At 40.6% G+C, this 19,744-nt stretch overlaps 1 protein-coding gene across 3 annotated transcripts in view; it reads left to right on the forward strand.

Annotated features, from left to right (window-relative positions):
* The window catches only part of LOC126262734 (voltage-dependent calcium channel subunit alpha-2/delta-3-like), a 374,776-nt gene that overhangs the window by 322,700 nt on the left and 32,332 nt on the right, over positions 1-19,744 (forward strand). For all 3 annotated transcript variants that reach the window (XM_049959539.1, XM_049959541.1, XM_049959538.1), the window contains 2 exons: positions 8,975-9,220; positions 13,638-13,743. In XM_049959539.1, coding sequence (XP_049815496.1) covers positions 8,975-9,220; positions 13,638-13,743 — 352 coding nt within the window. The remainder of the gene's footprint in view (positions 1-8,974; positions 9,221-13,637; positions 13,744-19,744) is intronic.

The raw sequence follows: 19,744 nt of genomic DNA on the forward strand, positions 1-19,744 counted from the left end.
ATGGGTTCAACAAATCTGTGACCATTTGTGCTACAGGGTGCTACACTCCTTTGTATATCCTGTGTTATAAGAGTTTGGCACTTGAGCAATATTTAGGATGGGTTTCATGGAAGTTTTGTAAACAGTCGTGTCTGTACGCTTATTATATTTTCTCAGTATTCTACCAGTGAACCAAAATCTACCACTTCCTTTACCTGTGACTGAGGTTGTGTGATCATTCATCCTCACAAATTGTTACTCCCAGATATTTGTAGGATTTGACTTCCTGATTGTGACTGATTGAAATGGTAGCAATAAGATGTGTAAAATAAAGGAAAAGCAACCCTGTCACCTATAGCTGACTGATGTGTGGCACCACACAACAGAAAACAATATTCACACTAACTTTTGAGCTCTGGCTTTGTCTGTAGCAAGCACATTCACGCACATAGCCACACAGGTACCCAAATACCCAAATTAACACACTGGTGCTGAGACTGACTACTGATTATTGAGAGCAGTTGCCTGAGTAGATGGGGGTGGGGAAGGACTAGGGAAGGATTTATGGGATGAGGAGGACTTAGTGGGATTGTATGAGGCAGATCTTTTGACTGATGACTCAGAAGCTGCACAACAAGATGAAATGAGTTCAGGAGGTAAAGCAGTACATGATCTGGACAGAGGAATTGTGTGGGCAGAAGAGAGGAGGGGAGAGGTAAGGTGAGGCATCATGAAACCGGTTAGCAGAGGTTTATCCCAGGAGGATTACGAGAGTGCAGTATATATACAAACTTCCAGCATGCTGGAGTAGCTGTGGGTCAGCAACTTCTGGTAATCATTACAATGTAAAACCAGTCCAGAGTTGCAAAGTTTTTTGTTCAATGGATGACTTGTTTCAGGGTGAGACACATTTTCAAATCATCCTACAGGGCAGAAAACAAAATTTATACTCATGTATAATACAGGTATTACAAATTTTTTTAAGCATATGCCAAAAATACAGAACATATCATTTCAAGACTTACGTAACAACCACAAAGTCCCTACCCCCATTTCCACCCTCCCCCTTCCACTCATTTTCTAATAATCTCATAGTGATATTTTGCTCACCAGGTTCATCATCATGTACAGAGTACAGTTTCCAGCTTTTTTTATCTATCTGACTACTGCCCACAACTCATATTTTCCCCCGCCCCTTTACCCCTTCATCTCCCTTCTCCATTTCATAAAAATACATTGCATGTTTTACAGAATGTAGTTCAGTTCTTGCAATTAACGTTGGTTTGTCAGACACTCCTATCAATATTACGTGCCATAGCTGATACTCTGAGAAATACAACTTTTGATTTCAGGATCCACCACTATATGTGGTGCCTACAGGATGCTACTGGTTGGATAATAAGATTTCTTTGTTTGTACAAGACAACTTTGTAATTTAATGTCTGTTTTTAACTGGCACATCTTAGAAAAAGTTGTTTTATCTTCACGTAATTTGTTAAGTTTGTTATAGTAAAGTTTTTATGCTTGTAAAGGGATGGAAGTGATGAAGATTTTTAATCTTCTGTGGTTTTGGTTCCTTTTAATACTAATGTTGTTGTTCACATTTAATGATTTTTAAATGCTAACATAGCATATACAAGCCTTATGTGATGCTGCTGTGTTTTGCTGTTCAGTAATTTTATGTATTTGTTTTTGGCAAAGGTTTTCAGAAGCATTAATTTTATTGTGGATTTGTATGGTTATTGTGTTAACTGTTGTATTATTGATGGTTGAAGAACATTTTAATAAATAAAAAAAGGTTTCCTATATCCTGATAAGGTTCCTCCTTCATGAGGTTTTCTTACAGCAGTGGAAGGAGTAAACTGCCAGTTATCTGTATGCACTGTAACTGTTTGTTGCATGTTTTTGACATGGTTTCCACATCTTTGGTAATACCATCTTTGCCTATGTAAATGTAAGTCTTGAAATGATGTGTTCTATATTTTTGGCATAGGCTTAAAAATTTGTTAATACCTGTATTAACAGATGAGTGTAAATTTGGTTTTCTGCCTTGTAGGATGATTTGAAAATGGGTCTCAGCCTGAAACTGGTCATCAGATGAATAAAAAAAGTAAAATTTGCTACTTTGGGCTGGTTTTTGTTGTACTGAGTGCAGGATATGATGGAGAGACAGTTCTCACATGAATAGTTAAGAGAAACTAGTGCTGAAAGAGAGTACCCAAATGGCTAATGTAGTGAAGTAGCTGTTGAAGCTATTTGTGTTACAGGGACAGCATGTTTGGTAACTGGATGGTCAAGGTTTTGGTTTGCCGCACTTTGGCAGTGGCTGCTCATTGGGTACACAGATGGCTATTTGTCATGCCCACATAAAATACTGCACAGTAATTGCAATGTAGCTGATATATAACACAGCTGCAATCACATGTGGCTGTGTCTTTTATAGGGTAGGAAATGCCTGTGACTGGGCTCTGGTAGGAGGTGGCAGGTGGGTGTATGGGACAAGTCTTGCACTTCAACTGATGAGAAGAGAATAATCAATGGGCTGCAGTATTGGTAACAGGATTGGAAAAGCAATGGACAAGGGCAGCCTGCAGGTTAGGTGGGATGCAGAGCACTACTTTGGGTAGTGTACACATTTTCCTTGTCCATACTTCTTCCAATCCTGCACCCCTTCAGTTATTACATGTGGTTGACCGAGCTGAAAGACTTGTCCTATATACCCACCTATCACAGTCCTGTCACAGGAATCTCATACCTTATAAAAGACAGGGCCATATGTGAATTCAATCATAATATACACTGATCAGCCATAACAATGTGACCACCAGCCTATTATTGATATAAATCTGACCAGCCAATAACACAGGGCTGGCAAAACGCTGCACAGTGTGCAGATGTACGGAAGTGCTGCACATGTGCGACAGTGAGTGACAGCGACATCTGTTATTAGAAATGTCCTAAATGAATGGCGGCGCCTCCACTTCCCTGTTTATGTGGTACAAGCAAGAGCACAACATACCCAGTCTCGTTTACCCCTGGTGACCATAACCTTAACAGAGAAGTATTGAGAAATGGCAGGTACTGTAAAAAAGCAAAGGATGGGAGATCTATGTTCTCAGTCATTTAAAAATGACTGTTAACTGCAATTCTTGTTTTTAGCCGTTGGCAAAAACTCAGTGTTTGCTGTGCCACCGAATAATAGGCTGCCAGTGTAAGTTTTCAATTGAAAGACACTACAATACATATCACAAAGACGAGTGTAGTGTACTCAACAGTGAAGAATGGCTAGCAAAATTAAATGCCCTTAAGAAAATGGATGAGACACATCAACTCGATTTTACTGTATGTTAAAGTAACTGATACTTCTTGAACTCTTAGTTTCTTGTGTTACATTTATGTCTATTTTACTGTACACTGTACAATGTACTGTTTCCAATTTTTCAGAATGACAACCACACTAAATCTTCACTGAGAGCAAGTTTTAAAATCACATTAAGAATTGCACAATCTGGGAAATCCTTTTCCAAAGGGGAGTTTGTGAAAGGGTGTCTGATTGATGCTGCAGAACTTGTGTGTCCCACGAACGTTAGCAGGTTTCAAGAAATCAGTGTATCCAAACAAACAGTGACAAGATATATCAGTGCTATGGCTGCCGATGTGCACAGGCAGCTAATAAATAAGGCTAAAGACTTGGTTGCTTTCTCTGTTGCGCTCGATGAAGCAACAGATCTTACAGATACAGCCCAGGTTGTGATATACATACGAGGTGTCGATAAAGCACTTTGTGTAACAGAAGACGTTTTGGACTTAGTACCTTTGAAAGGGACTACTACAGGTGTGGACTTACTCCATGCTGTTGAGCAAGCGATTGATGGTGTCGGTATGGACTGGAATCGTTTAGTCTCAGTGAGTACAGATGGAGCACCATCAATGCAAGGCCATCAGAAAGGACTCATAGCACGGATGCGCAAAAAGCTAGGGCGCACAGACGAGATGTTGTATGGAATTCACTGCATTCTGCATCAAGAGGCGCTTTGTGCAAAATCATTAACATTAGCAAACGTCATGCAAATTGTTGTGCGTACTGTAAACTATCTGAAGACACATGGGCTTACGCATCGCCAGTTTCGGCGGTTCTTGGAGGAATTAGGAGCGGAGTACGGCACGCACCTTACTAAACCAAAGTATGCCGGCTCAGTCGAGGTAAAATGCTGAAAATATTTTTTGATGTACATTTGGTCATAGTAACATTCTTACATGAGAATGGAAAAAGTGAACCTATGTTGGAAGACCCTTGTTGGATACCAGACCTTGCATTTCTAATGGACATTACGTCTCACATGAACTGCCTGAACGTCAGTCTGCAAGGTGAAAATAATTTAATATCTGCCATGTTGGAAAAAGTAAAGGCCTTTGAAAGGAAGCTTGCACTATGGGAGAGCCAGGTATTGACAGAAAACACTGCACATTTCCCGACTCTTGGACTGGTCCGTGAAAGTGCTAGATTTCAAGAATATGTGTCAATAATTGTAAAAATGAAGGAACATACTAACTGTGCATTATTGCCTCATTCTGCTCCAAGATACATTATTATCAGGAAAATTGGTCATTAAACCAATTGTTCCAATGTATACTTACATTTAGGGTTTTTTTTTTTAATGTGTGAAGGGCTACGCCCAGCTGAAGTCGATGAAACATAACATTCATCTAATTGTCGGTTATTATGCAGATTTCAGATGGAACTGATGAAAGATATAGCAATAATGGTTTGTAAATAACAGGTGATCATCAAGAGGTCTGCGGTTATCATTCTGTTCAGAGGTCAGTGAGACAGAAATTATGTGGGTGTAACTGAGGGCACCGAGAATTAGTTATAGGAAACCATGCATTAGTTTGATGTTATTTGAAATCATGAATAAGGTTCGTTGGAAGTCACTAAGTGCTCTCTCTCTTAAATACTAGATCAAAAACATTACGTGTATTTACGTGCCATCAGTCAAGTTGTCTTAATAAAAACCCACGGTTGTTAACTGTATTACTTGTCTTACTGGGTTAAACTGTTAACATAAAAGTAGACATCTCAATGAGTAGACTGTGACAGTATTTTAAATGTTTAAAATGCAAAATACCTTCCCATGGTTGGCTTGCACGCTGTGGAAAGAGCACTAGAATGTGCCGGTACAGAGTATCCCAGCAAGTGGATAAAGTGACATCTGTGCGTAGAAACATGAACGCTGACAGCTGTGGCGTGCACGCTGTGGCCCGGAAGTTTCACATGTGCAGGAGCATTGCACATGAGCAGAATTTCTGGCCGGCCCTGTAATAACAGCATCACCTGGTGAGGAATCGCTGCTAGTCAGACACACACATGGTGCACTTAGTATCTGTGAATGTGCTGTCCATGGGAAGAATGTGGAAGGTGCATGATCTGTCCGAATTTTACCGAGGGCAGACTGTGATGGCCCAGAGGCTCGGCAAGAGCATAGTCTCTCTGAACACACAGTGCACCAAACACTCCGAATGGTGGGCATCCACAGCCAGCGATCCATGTACATACCAATATTAATACCACGGTATTGGCAACTGTGACTGAAATGGACACATGACCATCAGCACTGGACATTGGCACTGTGGCACTATGTTGCATGGGCTGATGAATGCTGATACTTTCTTTGTCATGCCAATGGAGGGTGCGAATCTGTCATCCTCCAGGGTAAACAGCTCCTTGACACTTGTACTGCAGAATGAAGACAAGCTGGTGACAGTTCCATTATGTTGTGGGGAACATGCACATTGGTATCTATGGGTTCTGTGGAGCTCATGCAAGGCACTATGACAGCCAAAGAGTATCATTCACTGGTTGCAGACCACTTACACCTCTTCAATATGATCATGTTTCTGATGGCAGTGGCATTTTTTACCAAGATAATACACCATGTCACAAGGCCAGGAGTGTAATGGATTGGTTCAAGGAACACAGTGGCAAGTTTGAATTATTGTGGTGGCCCACCAGCTCATCACATCTGAACCCGATCGGACACATCTGCGATGTGATGGAATGTGGCATCAGAGCTCATTGGCCCCCTCCGTATACAGTTGTAGTGCCAGCTTGCTCCAGTGACCTACCAAGGCGTCATTGCTTCCGTGTCATGACATGTCACCACTGCTGACCATGCCAGAGGTGGACATGCTGTCAGTTAGGTAGGTGGTCATAAAGTTCTGGCTGGGCAGTACATATCAGCTATGCTTCAATTACTATGCAGCATTCTAGGTGGGCACGACAAGTAACCAACTGCCTACTCACATGGTGGCCATTGCAAAACTGTAGCAAACTGCAAACTTGACCATCCAATTGCCGAATATGCTGCCCATCACAACACTAATGGCTTCAACAGCTGCTTTATTATGTGACCATTAAGATATTCCCTTCCAGCACTAGTTCCTCTGAACTATGGAAATGGGAATTCTCTCTCCAGCATATCTTGTGCTCTCTCCATCCTCCTGGCCTAAACCTCCGCTAACTTGTATTCCACTATCTCACACTATCTTTGACCTTCTCTCTTCTGTCCTCACCTCTTTTTTCCTTCCCCTACCACACACTCTCAACCCCCCCCCTCCCCCATGCATCTCCCTTCTCTCTTCCCTTTTTGTCTTCCCCTTCGTTTCCACCCTCCTTTCCTTTCCTTTCCTCCCCCTCTTCTCTCTCTGCCTGTTTTAGGGTCAACCCTCTCAGTGCCTTTCATGTTGTGCAGCTGCTGAGTCATCTGTCGAATGAGCTGCCCCACACTATCTTGCTACCCCTCCCCACCTCCATCTACACAGACAACTGCTCTCAACAAAAGATAATCAACATTCAGTCTCACGACACCCACGGGTGTGTGTGATTGGGTGTCCCTGTAGTTGTGTGTGTGTGAATGGGTGTACTTTTGCAAGATAAAGAACCAAGAGCTCCAAGCCTAGTATAAATACTGTTTTCTGTTGTGTGTTTCAATGTGCAAACATCAGTCAGTTACACATGAGTGGTGGTCTTTCCTTTATTTTACATATTAGTGGTTTTATTTTGATTTATTTATTTATTTATTTTTTTTTGTTAAGTGCACAGTTTTACATTTATGAACATTTAAGCAAGGTACTAATCGTTGCACCACTTTCAAATCATATGAGGATCAGATTAGATATTTGTGCACCTTTTTTCACATAGTACTTAACTGTTGACAACTACATCATATGCAAAAGGTCTTAGGTTCCTATTGTCTGCAAGGTCATTAATATATGACCTGAGTTGTAAGGGACTTAACACACTTCCCTGGGTACTACTCACCAATACTTCTACTCTTTCACGTGGTTATGAGCTTGACAATCACCATTAGATATAACTGTTATGGATTGTATGCAAATATTAAGCTGAAAGTAAAAGAAAAGTTATCTGTTGTACTTGAGTAAAACAACCCCTTCAATAATTTACATAGTTGAGAGATTTAAAAAAAGTTCACTCACAAAATTATGTTGATTGAACAAGTGTATGGGGTGTTACATCAGAATAAATGGTGGCATAAAATTTCTGATCTTATCAGAGTAGTCTTATGGGCACTTATCACTTACATTATGCCAATATTATCCCCACAGACCATTTATCTGACTAAAAATTCATGTTCACATATTTTTCACGTATCACAGTTTTAAATAACACGTTCTTCTTGCATAAATCAAACATATGGTCATATAATACAGGTTAATTTCTTGGTATTAGTGCAGTAGCTTCATGCACGCAGGATTGTAGTATTACTGTACGTTTTTCTGTTCAAAAAGAAAGAAACTGAATTATTACAAAACTTAATGAAATTACTTCTTTGAATACTTGGCACAATGACACTTCCACTAGTTCAAAAATTTAATTGAAACAATTTCTAATTATAACATGCTTTAACGTGGTGCGCATGAAGGCCAAACTGTCCAACATGATTTCCCACTATTCTCCCTTTGAGTCTTAACAAAATAAGATGAACTCATTGTAGTGACTCCCAACAATTAGTGTTGTCAGGGAAGTTCTAATACACAGAATATTTCATAAGGCCAGTGATACAGCAGCTCTGAAACTGTATTGCTGTGCCTATTAGTGTTAGGGGTATCTCTTATGTACTCCCTGGGTGAAAGGATAATGAACTTATTGTAGTATGATTCATGAACAATAGTAGTTCACGCATGTCAAGGCACAAACGGAAATTGCATTGTTGGCAGTTCCAAGTGACAATTGTGGTATGCATATGCCCATGTTTTCCACGTGAAGAAAGTGTGTATCCTGCAAATTATATCTCTCATTTTCTTAAGCAGAATTTATCAATTACCACCTCCATCAGCGATGACAACTCACGACAAATGGAATAGAAATTCACTAAACAACTTGCTACGATTGTGTTTAATCATGCATTAGCTAAGGCATTCACAGCAGACAGCTCAGAATACTTCTAAACACTCATTGGCTCTCGGAGATTGTGTGACTTAGATGGGCAGAACAAGCCTAAACTCGACCGCCTTCATTCGTGACTCCAACTATAACAGCAATATGGGAGAAGCTGATTCTCTGTCAGTACCTTTTCTTTTTTTTTTTCAGAATCTATGGTAAAAATGAAGCTAACCATGTTTTTTAAGTTCCTAGCTACAAACTAAATCTCATCTCTCATCTCTCTCTCTCTCTCTCTCTCTCTCTCTCTCTCTCTCTCTCTCTCTCTCTCTCTCTCTCTCTCTCTCCCCCTGCCCCTCCCCCTCCCCCTTCCCCTCCCCCTCCCCCTTCCCCTCCCCCTCCCACCATCTCCCCTTTCCTATCCCCACTTCCCACCCACAACCTCATAGGAAAGTTTTGCCGGTTTACATTTCTGTTCATGTTATCCATCAGTTTTGTTTCTACATTTTAGTATTTTTGTAATTAATTATCAAAAAATTTATATTTTGATGAATATTTGTGTTGATGTAAAGAGATTTATTGTAATGCTTTCAGGGTACTCACCACTACAATGAAACTTGTGCACATGAAGGACTGGACTGCTACTTACTTGATAGCAATGGCTATATAGTGATCTCAGAGACACTGGAACATACTGGCCAATTTTTTGGGGAAGTGGAGGGTGCTGTGATGAAAGAAATGGTGGAGCAAGGCATTTTCAGAGAAATTCCAATCTATGATTATCAATCATTGTGCTTCACCATGGTCCCAGACAGTAGTGCTGCTGGTGGACTCTGGACAGTGAGTATGAATCTTAGTTCTAATTTCAAGAATAGACTATTTAGGATCCTAAATCAATGGTTTCTGAATTGTAGACCTAACTATGTAGAAGGATGGATAGATACTGATGACATAGGAGAATCACTTAACAGCAGATGGGCATACATTCCTTGGGATTCAATTGCACTGCAATTTAAAATGGGATCAATATATAGATAATCTTGTAAAGAAGCTCAGTTCAATATGTTCTGCTCTTAGAAGAACTGAGTGGTTTTAATTAAACTGACTGTGTTCTGAGTGCTGCATTGTTGACTGTATACATCGCAGAATGCAGGAAACATCATGAGTATGTTAATTAATCAGTGCAGACATGGAGTATGTTGGAAAAATTAATAGTTCCACTTTCTGCCAGCACGTGAAAATATGGTGCTGTAGGCAGTCAAAATGTGAAGTGTTTCCTGGTTTGTTGCATGGCTACACATGATGTTTTCTTTTGTGAAGGGACTGTTGGTGTAAAGGGTTAAGAAGGTTGAAGTTTTCTGTATGAAAAGCAATGGCTATTGAGAAGAAAGACCATGCACTGCTGATAAAGTTGTTTTATGAGAATGGCAGCAATAAAAGTGCTGCATTGTGGCATTATCACCTGCAGAAACGGCTGCATAGAGCCTGCCTGCCAATAAATGGGCTAAAGAATATGATCAAGAAACCTGAAGAAACAGATGAGTTAGGTGGTGCATCTAGGAGAGGGAGTTGATCCATTCCCATGTCAGTTGTTGATGAAGTTGCTGTAGCTATAGCCGACCATGTCCCAAATGCTGCAGCCAGTGCTCAAGCTGTATCATGAGAATTATGTCTACCTTGTCACCAGTTGTAAGGATTTTTGATGCATTTTACACTGGTATCACTACAAGATTTAGAATTTGCACCAAATAAAGCCCCAAGATAGGCTACAATGCTGTGACTTTGTCCTTCATTTTTTTGACACACACACACATATGGATGACGTGGCAGGGAATACTCTTCGTACAGAATGAGGCACTTTTTACTTTGCACGGAGCAGTGAATGTGCAGAACTGTCACATATGGGGTTCTACTCCACCGCATGTTGTGTAGGAACATCCACTCCACTCATCTACATTTACATGTATACTGTGCAAATCACATTCAAGTGCCTGGCAGAGGGTTCATCGAACCACCTTCACAATTCTCTATTATTCTAATCTCGTATAGTGTGCGGAAAGAATGAACACCTATATCTTTCTGTACGAGCTCTGATTTCCTTTATTTTATCGTGGTGATCGTTACTCCCTATGTAGGTCGGTGTCAACAAAATATTTTCGCATTCGGAGGAGAAAGTTGGTGACTGGAATTTCGTGAGAAGATTCCGTTGCAACAAAAAATGCCTTTCTTTTAATGATTTCCAGCCCAAATCCTGTATTATTTCTGTGACACTCTCTCCCATATTTCGTGATAATACAAAACATTCTGCCTTTCTTTGAACTTTTTCGATGTACTCCGTCAGTCCTATCTGGTAAGGATCCCATGCCTCGCAGCAGTATTCTAAAAGAGGACGGACAAGCGTAGTGCAAGTAGTCTCCTTAGTCATCTTATGTGACTGTGTGATGTGGTTTCACAAACTCCTTGATTCTCCATCTGTTGTTCATCAAGCAAGGGGTACAGCAACATCTGCACATTACAAGGACCTTCTTGTGGAATACATGATTCCAGCTTTGCAAGAATCCAGCTGTCTCCACACTACTACTTTCATGGTAGATGGCGTAACACCGCATGTCGCCATGTCGCTTGCCTGGTGAAGGATTTCCTTAGAGAAACCTATGGTAATGACTGCATCATCTCTAGGAAATTTCAAGACGTGTGGCCTTTGGACTCTTTCTGATCTGAAGCCTAGCACATGATGACATATCGCTCTGATTACACTGGATATGTTCTGAGCAGCTGTCAACCGTGCCATGTTAGAGATGCAGCGTTTTGATGAGTCATGAGAGCATATTCAACACGTGTTGTAACATATGACTATATACTAATAAACATGCCAGATCCACTGTTACCATGTGTTTCCTGCAACTACATCATAATCTGACTGCTTACAGCACCGTATTGTCACCTCGTGACACAAAGTGGAATTAGTGTTTTTTTCCTGCATACTCTGTGAGTGCACTGATTAATGATCATTCAAATGCAGTTTCGGCATCCTGTGATATATACTGCTTGCACTGCAGCACTTGGAACACCATCAGTTTAATAATAACTACCCAGTATCTGTCATTGTGCTGACAAAAAGACAAGAGTGATAGCTTCATTTCTTGTTGTCTTATTGACCTATATTCTGAAGAAATGTAGTTAAAGTGAATGAGCTCTATGCTCAACAGAAGAGAGCAGAAGAAATGTCATAGAAAATAGATAACCCAAAGCAGAGGACTCTTCAGCCATTGCAGCTGACTGCTGCATTGCACTGATCCTACTGGAACTCTGCACAACTTTCAAACCAGACATTGGAGCACAGTCAGCTGAAATGGTGTATGGGGAGACTTTAAGCACACTGTAGTAGTCTCTTTCCACACAACAGCTGTCAGTTGAACCAGAGCTTCCACTTTTACTGCAACATGTTGACAACCAAATCTCTAAGCTATGCCCTTTGTCAGCATCCAACCATGGAGGCCAGACAGATTTTGCTCACAAGGATTTTAATATGTGCTTGCATGTGAAGCTGAGGATAGGTGCTGTCTTAGTCTGGATCTTTTTGAGTACTCAGGGTGATGAACATGTGGTTAATAATGAGCAATGTCAAACCAGTAACAGTATCCCTAGAACAGGTTAAAATGGCATATTTGCTGGCACCAGATGCCCTATGTGATAAGAAACCTGAAAAGCCATGCCATTGACTTTAAACAAAACCAGTATTTGGTCTAGCCACTTAACCTGTGTCATCTCTAGTGATTCATGTGGACTTGTTTACAGAGACTAGGGTATCAGCAGTTTATACTAAACCAGGATGACAGGTACAGTGCAAATATCCACATATTTTGGGAGCTCTGCTCTATGGCAGTGGTGGGGGGTAGGGGGTGGGAGCATAGGAGGTGAGCTGTGTGGATTGTGTCAACTTGTGGCAATGATTAAAAGTGTATATGTTGTTCTTTGGTCTACTGTCCTAGCTTTGCCTGTTCTGTTTTCTCTTAGGTTTTTGGCAGTTTCTGTTTTACTTACTGTTGTCAAATTCTGTTTTTGAAAACTGAAAATAAAAAGTTTATTTGCTTGTGGAAGTATCAGTGAATTATTAGTGTGTGTATTATGGAAGAATCCTATAGATCTTTATTTTTGTGGTAAATGTAGTTTTTTTAATAAAACTATAATCTTTTGAGGAAAATTGTAACATTTAAGTGATGTGAACAGTTCACTGCTCCACACGCATGTATTATTGATAGACATTATTAGTTTACTCAATTACTAGATTGAAGTTTCAAAGGAAGGAAAATTCACTGAAAAATATTCAAAATTGAGAAATATGTATGCAAAACTAAAAGGCTGTCTAAAGATTGAAGAGAGAAGTTAAAAATTTGTAATTAATTTTCTGTATAGAGTTCTACAATGCAGCATAACATTGGCTGTTATATAACAATACATGCAATGGCATAAGCTTTTAGTCATGCATTTCTGAGTCTGATAATCCAAATTGCCTGTTTGCTGAAGCAGGCATCCAGGTCATATGTATAGTGTTCTACAGAGTGCGACTGAACCATTTTCATTGTACACCGTATCTTGTAAGTTGACCACTGGACCATTGAGCATTTGTTGCTGAAAAATTTATAAAAAAGTGGCAGGTCACCAAAAACAACACTGTGTGCAATTCTCATACACTTTTTGCTTGGTTAATGGAGAGTGTTCCTGATAAGAAAATGATTCTCCCTTGGATATGAAAGTTAAACAAGTTCTGTATTGAAACATGAATCTTTTGCACACTGCTACACTACATTTGTCTGACAGAAGTGTGAAGAGAATTCTGCACAGAGATCTGTGAATACATCACTTCAAATTAGTACTTTTTGCTACCATAAAATCATGTTTGATGATTTATTCATGAGCCGCTGCAAATACTCAATTTTTTCCATTTTCTTTTCTTTCCTTTTTTCCTGCCCTTTTGCCCTTCATCATTTTAACTTTTTTATTGACACTGTTATTAAGGTAATGGAAATGTGTGTTCAAATTTTATATGTCAGAGAAATAAATTTATCTTTTCTTTTGAAATGCCCCTTGTGCATAATTTTCCTTACAATTGATGGACAAAGGAAAAAAATGAATGTTTCTGTACCTTTAAATATGACAAAACCATTAATTTCTGTATATTTACTCATTAACTAGAAAACAAATCCTTTCTGACTATAAAAATGTGTTATTCTGAGCACTTCATTCTGTGTTGCAGCCTATTGCATATGTGCAGTGGCTTATCAGTGAGCTACTGTTGGCTTTGCTCCGAATAAATGTACAGCAGCTCTGGTCTCTAAACTGGGCAACAGCCACACCTCTTGGTAAGCTGTTCAGAATTTCAGACAATAATTAAAAAGCTAATTGCTGTTAAGACTTTTCCTTGTTGGCTGCAATCAATAAATTGTGTTGTGTTGTCTTTAAGAATTTTTGAACATAAATGAAATGGCACAGATTTTAATGTTTAGCTTTGCTGTACTTCTTTTCTGTGTACTGAAGTGTAATAAGTGTGGTGTAAGAAATAATGACAAAGTCATTATTATTGTTACTTAACAAACCGAGCTAGCAATTAATAATGTCATATTACCTTCAGAGTTTAAATTTGGTTACAGCATGATTAATTTCATGTCAGTGGTCATGAAAGGGAGGCAGTAATTCAGAAAGAAGTGAGACAGCATTGCAGCCTATCCCCATGTTATTCAGTCTGTATGCTGAGAAAGCAATAAATGAAACTAAGTCAAAACATGAAATTCAGGGGGAAGGAATAAAAACTTCAACATTTGACAATGACATTATAATCACATCAGAAATTACAAAGGACTTGGAAGAACAGATCAGTCATTAATTCATTAATGAATAAACTTACACTTACAGCATGTGACTGCACTCCACTTGTAATGATATTGGATTGTACACTGTTGACTGATGACCTCAGATGTTAAGTCCCATAGTGCTCAGAGCCATTTGAACCATTTTGTACACTGTTAATACCTACACTTGCAGTTTGTCAGTCCAAACATGATGGTGCTTGCATCCTGGCCAGGTCTTCAGTTTACTTTGATGTGTATTATGTAACTGAGTGGATGATGTCTCGAAAAGAACTTATATAATGGACATAAATAAAAGTGAAACAAAAGTAATGGATAGTGGACAAATTAAATCAAGTGATGCTGAGGAATTAGATTAAGAGACTGGATGCTGCAAGTTGCAGATATTTTTTATTTTGTTGGGCAGTTAAATACTGAAAAACCATAAAGTAGAAGGTATTCCAATTACATTCTGGCAATTGCAAGATGAGCCTTTCTGAAGAAGAGAAATCCGTGAATGTCAAAAATGTGAGATGTCATAAAGCTCTAATTATCACTCTGAAAAAATCTAGCGGTGACCATGAAATTAGATCATCCTTCTGTTGATATTCACCCTTCGGTGTGACATATTTACTATTGTTGCACGACATGGTGCTGACTTTGGTTGTAGATGCCTTCTTTTTGCTGTTCACAAAAAGTGCACCTCAAAAATCACCTCAACGTCATTTAGGAAATGCTTTCTTCATCTGTGAAAAGAAGAAGAAATTTGTGGCAGCTATGTTAAGAAATTGTGAGAATGAGAGGTAAGGTAAAATTTTTTTAACCCACCTGGTTAGCCGTACATGTTAAAGCGGCACTTCCGAGACAGGGAGATGTGCCAGCCCCGGATCGAATCAGCCCAGTGGGTTAGTGACAACGGTCAATGTGCGTGCCCACCTGGATATGGTTTTTAGGTGCTTTTTCACATCCTAAGAGGTGATTAATTGTCTGGCATCAAAAGTCTTGCCTCAGTTATGCAATTCACAAACATTTAGAAAACTTTCACATGAATAACGCTACTCGCAGTCAGTTGGAACACACATATTCTGTCCCGGGGCTAACGTAGTGGTGATAGGAATGGCCTCTGACCATCCCTTAAATTAACTGTGCCAAATCTAATAGTCATGCTGACCATGCACTGATGTGGGGCAAGGAAGGAAGGAAAAACAAAATTTGATACCCCAAAGAAGCAGCATATGTGACTGTGTCATGTGCTGAAAAAGCTGGGACATAGTTGTGAAGCAAAAACACCTTCCTCGGAGAGCTTCCCTTGGTGCTTTGATGTGACAGCTTTTTGTAACCTCATCATGAGGTTTTGGGAGTATGCTCCTTTGAAAATTTGCCCCTTATGAGCATAATCTTTTAACATCACACCATGTCAGTCACAAAAAGCAATCACCACCATGTCTGATGATGGTTGGATCTTACCACTGCTTGTTTTGCTCATTTGTCTCAGGGCCTTGTGATACACCGAGAACTTCTCTATGTGATTAGGTATCTAATCAAAACATCTGGATTGGCCTGACACAGATGCAATGAATGTGCAGCTGCCTTGTTCATCAGGCTTTTTGAAAGGTGTTGTGTACATAGTTCCGCGTAGTCAGCGCGTACACAACTTTGCCAATAGAGCGTGCCCCGCTAAGCACAACAGCGCAGGCGCAGCGCTCGTCCGTCTCCGCACTACGAGATGGCGCTGCCATAAAGACGGACCAAATTCTGCTTCCGCCGATCTGCGTATTAATATGTAATGCAGCCAATGAGATTGCTGCTAACGTAGAACCTTTTCTCCTCGCAGATCACACTTGCGCAGTGATACCTGAACACGTGAGGTATTATAACGAGTGTACAGACCTCCGATTAGTCAGTCTGCTTAGCCTGTACCAGTCTGCATTAGCCTGTACCAGTCTGCATTAGCCTGTACCAGTCTGCATTAGCCTGTACCAGTCTGCATTGGCCTGTACCAGTCTGCATTGGCCTGTACCAGTCTGCATTGGCCTGTACCAGTCTGCATTGGCCTGTACCAGTCTGCATTGGCCTGTACCAGTCTGCATTGGCCTGTACCAGTCTGCATTGGCCTGTACCAGTCTGCATTGGCCTGTACCAGTCTGCATTGGCCTGTACCAGTCTGCATTGGCCTGTACCAGTCTGCTTCAGTCTATAGTCAAGTTTCAGTCTGCGCCTAATAAGATTATCATATTCGTGTACATAGCCATGAAGAGAAAGGCATAGACACTTTGTCAAGTATCAGAGATATGTGAGAATAAGATTAACGTACCAAGACCAAAGGAACTTCAGATTGTCAATTGAAAATAGCAGCCAGAACCAAGTTAAGCTATTTTTATGCTTGTTATTATTTTAATAAATGTCTTTGAAAATTAATCAAGTTCTGTTTAAAGTTGGTCACCGTCAATCTGCTACTCTAAGTGTGCAATGGCATTTCTATTGTCTGACCTAACGGCAGAAGATAAACACACCACGATAACACCACGAGACATATTGCTGACACTCACCTACTTCGTTAGAGTGACAAGTCAAATAATCTGATGGTGTGTGTACCGAAGGTCTTACAGTACGCACACCACAAAAGGGATGTTGTTATGTATGAGTGACCAGTATCCTCTTTCTACAACACAAATGCACAAGTGGAACTCAGAAGGTTCAAAATTCATGCAAGACGCCAAAAAACTGACCTACAGCTGATTTTCACTTTATCCCCATCACCTTGACTGAGATGCAACAGGCTTTGAACACCAGGGCCTCCACTTCTCTTTTGATTCGTAATTCTTCACAGAGAGATTGTCGACCCCCTTTCCCCCCCCCCCCCCCCCCCCCCCCCCCAATGCCCATTTGTCTCAGGGGCTGATAACCATTCACTTTACTCCCTTTAATCTACAAACCAACCAACCCTTGTCCTTCATCAAGACTGGGTTGACCCCTCTGTAAGTGTCTGCACTACCTAACCACTGCTTCAGATGAAGGTGCATTGTTGCTGTACACTGTCACCAACTCAGCATGGATTTTTCCCCTCAAATGCAGAAAATGGATTCGATGGATAGATCAGATAGGTAATGAAAAGATAATAAATGAAACTGAGGAGAAAAGATCTTTACTGCACAACTTGACTAATAGAAGGGATAAGCTGGTAGGACACATTCTGAAGCAAGAAGGAATACTTAATTTGATAATGGAGTGAAGTGTGAAGTAAAAACTGTAGAGGGAATCCATGACTTGAATGCACAAAACAGTTTCAGACGGATGTAGTAGGGACTATTTATGCAGATAAAAAAGGCTTTCACAAGACAACTGGTGTGGAGAGTTGCATCATACATCATCAGATTGGTCACTACAGGAACAAAAACATAAAAGTGAGGGTTTCTATTGCTGTGTCCTTGATTATAATACTCTGTGGTAAGTAGACTTTTTGTTCCCAGTATAATACTTTGCGAGGTAGTGTCATCTGAAAATATTCTCTGCAGAGACTATTTCTATAACACTGTCACTCTGAAATGACATTTTAAATTTATAAAAGGAAGTAAGACTTCCAGTCATACAAATTAATATACCAAGTGTCTTTCCTGAGAATCTTTGGACACATTTTCTGTGGTGTTTCAGTAGAAATTTGAACTTTTATTTCTGCAGTGTGTTAATAGGATCAACCCAGATGAATACTGCTTATCACACTTCCAAGTGATGCTCAATGACAGTGGAAAAAATCAATCAGATTTGCATTAGAAACAAAATACTTTAAGGCAAAATTTTATGTATTTATATGAACTTTTATTTATCTTGAATAAAGTCCATGTGCTCTGGTACAAGCTCATCAGCAATAGTCCTCCTGCAGGCAATATCAGTAATCTTGCTATTACAAGCTTTAGTCACACTGCTAGTCCCGCTATAATGACTAATGTGGTTGCTATATGCTGTTGTAGCTTGCGACATGAACTGGGCCAGCTCTGCAAGTGAATGGCAGATGCCAAACTGGATGAGTGAGTCAGTGAGGCTTTCCGGTCAATTGCGGAGGCCTAAATACATACTGTCGAGAGGGCATTGGTGGCATGTTGCTTGCAGGTGTGTCTCTGCCCTCTTACGTGATAGGTGCACTTGATCCATCACCTACTAATTGATCTTCACTTCATCTCTGCTGACCAGTGTGCTGGTGACAGCTTATACCAGCACATTCCTACCCCCCACCCCCCCACCCCCCCCACCCCCCCGTCCAATGCAATGCTATGTTGTTGTCTTGTAGGGAGGGGGGAGGCAGGATGCTGGATGTAGAGATGGGCCGGGAGCCGTGAGGTTAATGTGGAGGATGGCGTACTGTCGACATACCCTGCCATCTGGCTTGTGAAGCAATAGGAACATCCTCCGGAAAACTTTTTCCCAGAACCCACAGTTGCCATAAACCCTGAAAAGAACAAGATCACACAGCGCAAAGTGATACTTGAGGGCCATTGGCAGCACCGGATGCTGCGGTGGATGTAGCAAGTGTAGCAGCATCCAATAGCGGTGGCCATGCAGATGTTCCACCAGTGATGGTCCGTCTCGTTGGTGGGAGTGATAGGAGGTGAGAAAGAGTTGCAGTGCCTGTTTTCATGTGTGGGTGGTGTGTAGCTTGGCCATCTGTTCTGCCTCTCTGTTGGACAGGGAGTGAAATGAGCCTTGTTAGATGACAAATGCTATTTCTGTCACAAAACTGTTCAAAGTCATATGAAGTGAACTGTAGTCCATCTTCCAACACAAGTACCTCTGGAGAACCTTCCATGCAAAATATGGACAATTCTTGAATGGTTCTAAGTGATGTAGTAGAAGCCACAGGCACTGCAAATGGGAACTTGCTAAAAGAGTATACCACTATGAGCCAAAGAGTATTCCAGAATGGTCCTGCAAAGTCAATGTGCACTCATTGCCATGGTGACTGAGTCTTAGGCCAAGCTGCAAATGTTTGTTGTGGAGTGGATTGATTTTCCACACATGTGTGACACTGTGCCGTCGTCTGTTCAATGTGGGCATCCATGCCCTGCCAAATACGGTACCAGTATGCTAACTGTTTAGTGCAAACAATTCCCCAATGTCCTTGGTGGAGCAATTACAACATACCCTTTGCAACACTTTGGGAATAATCACACGTGATTGTCCACTGTCATTTTGAACCAGAATCACACCCTGTTGAACTGAAAAGTTATACCAATGTACAAAATATCGGCACACAACTGAATTCTGGACACTGTTCAATGAGCAAGGCCAAGATGTGCAAATGTAATGCAACAAAATCTTCTGATCAGGGCCCGCGTCCATGGCCTGTGCAATTTTTCTGTAATGCAAGGGAAAAGATTCCAGCAATTGAGAGTCCATCACATCGATTTGGCTTTGTCAACTAGTGTGTTGGTGACAACTTATGCCAGCACAGATAGTGAAATGTGCAGATTAATGATATGTAATAATAAACACAGCAAAAGACATACTATGACTAGTGCTTTAC

The sequence above is a fragment of the Schistocerca nitens genome, chromosome 6, assembly GCF_023898315.1.
Source record: "Schistocerca nitens isolate TAMUIC-IGC-003100 chromosome 6, iqSchNite1.1, whole genome shotgun sequence".
Classification (NCBI taxonomy): Eukaryota; Metazoa; Arthropoda; class Insecta; order Orthoptera; family Acrididae; genus Schistocerca; species Schistocerca nitens.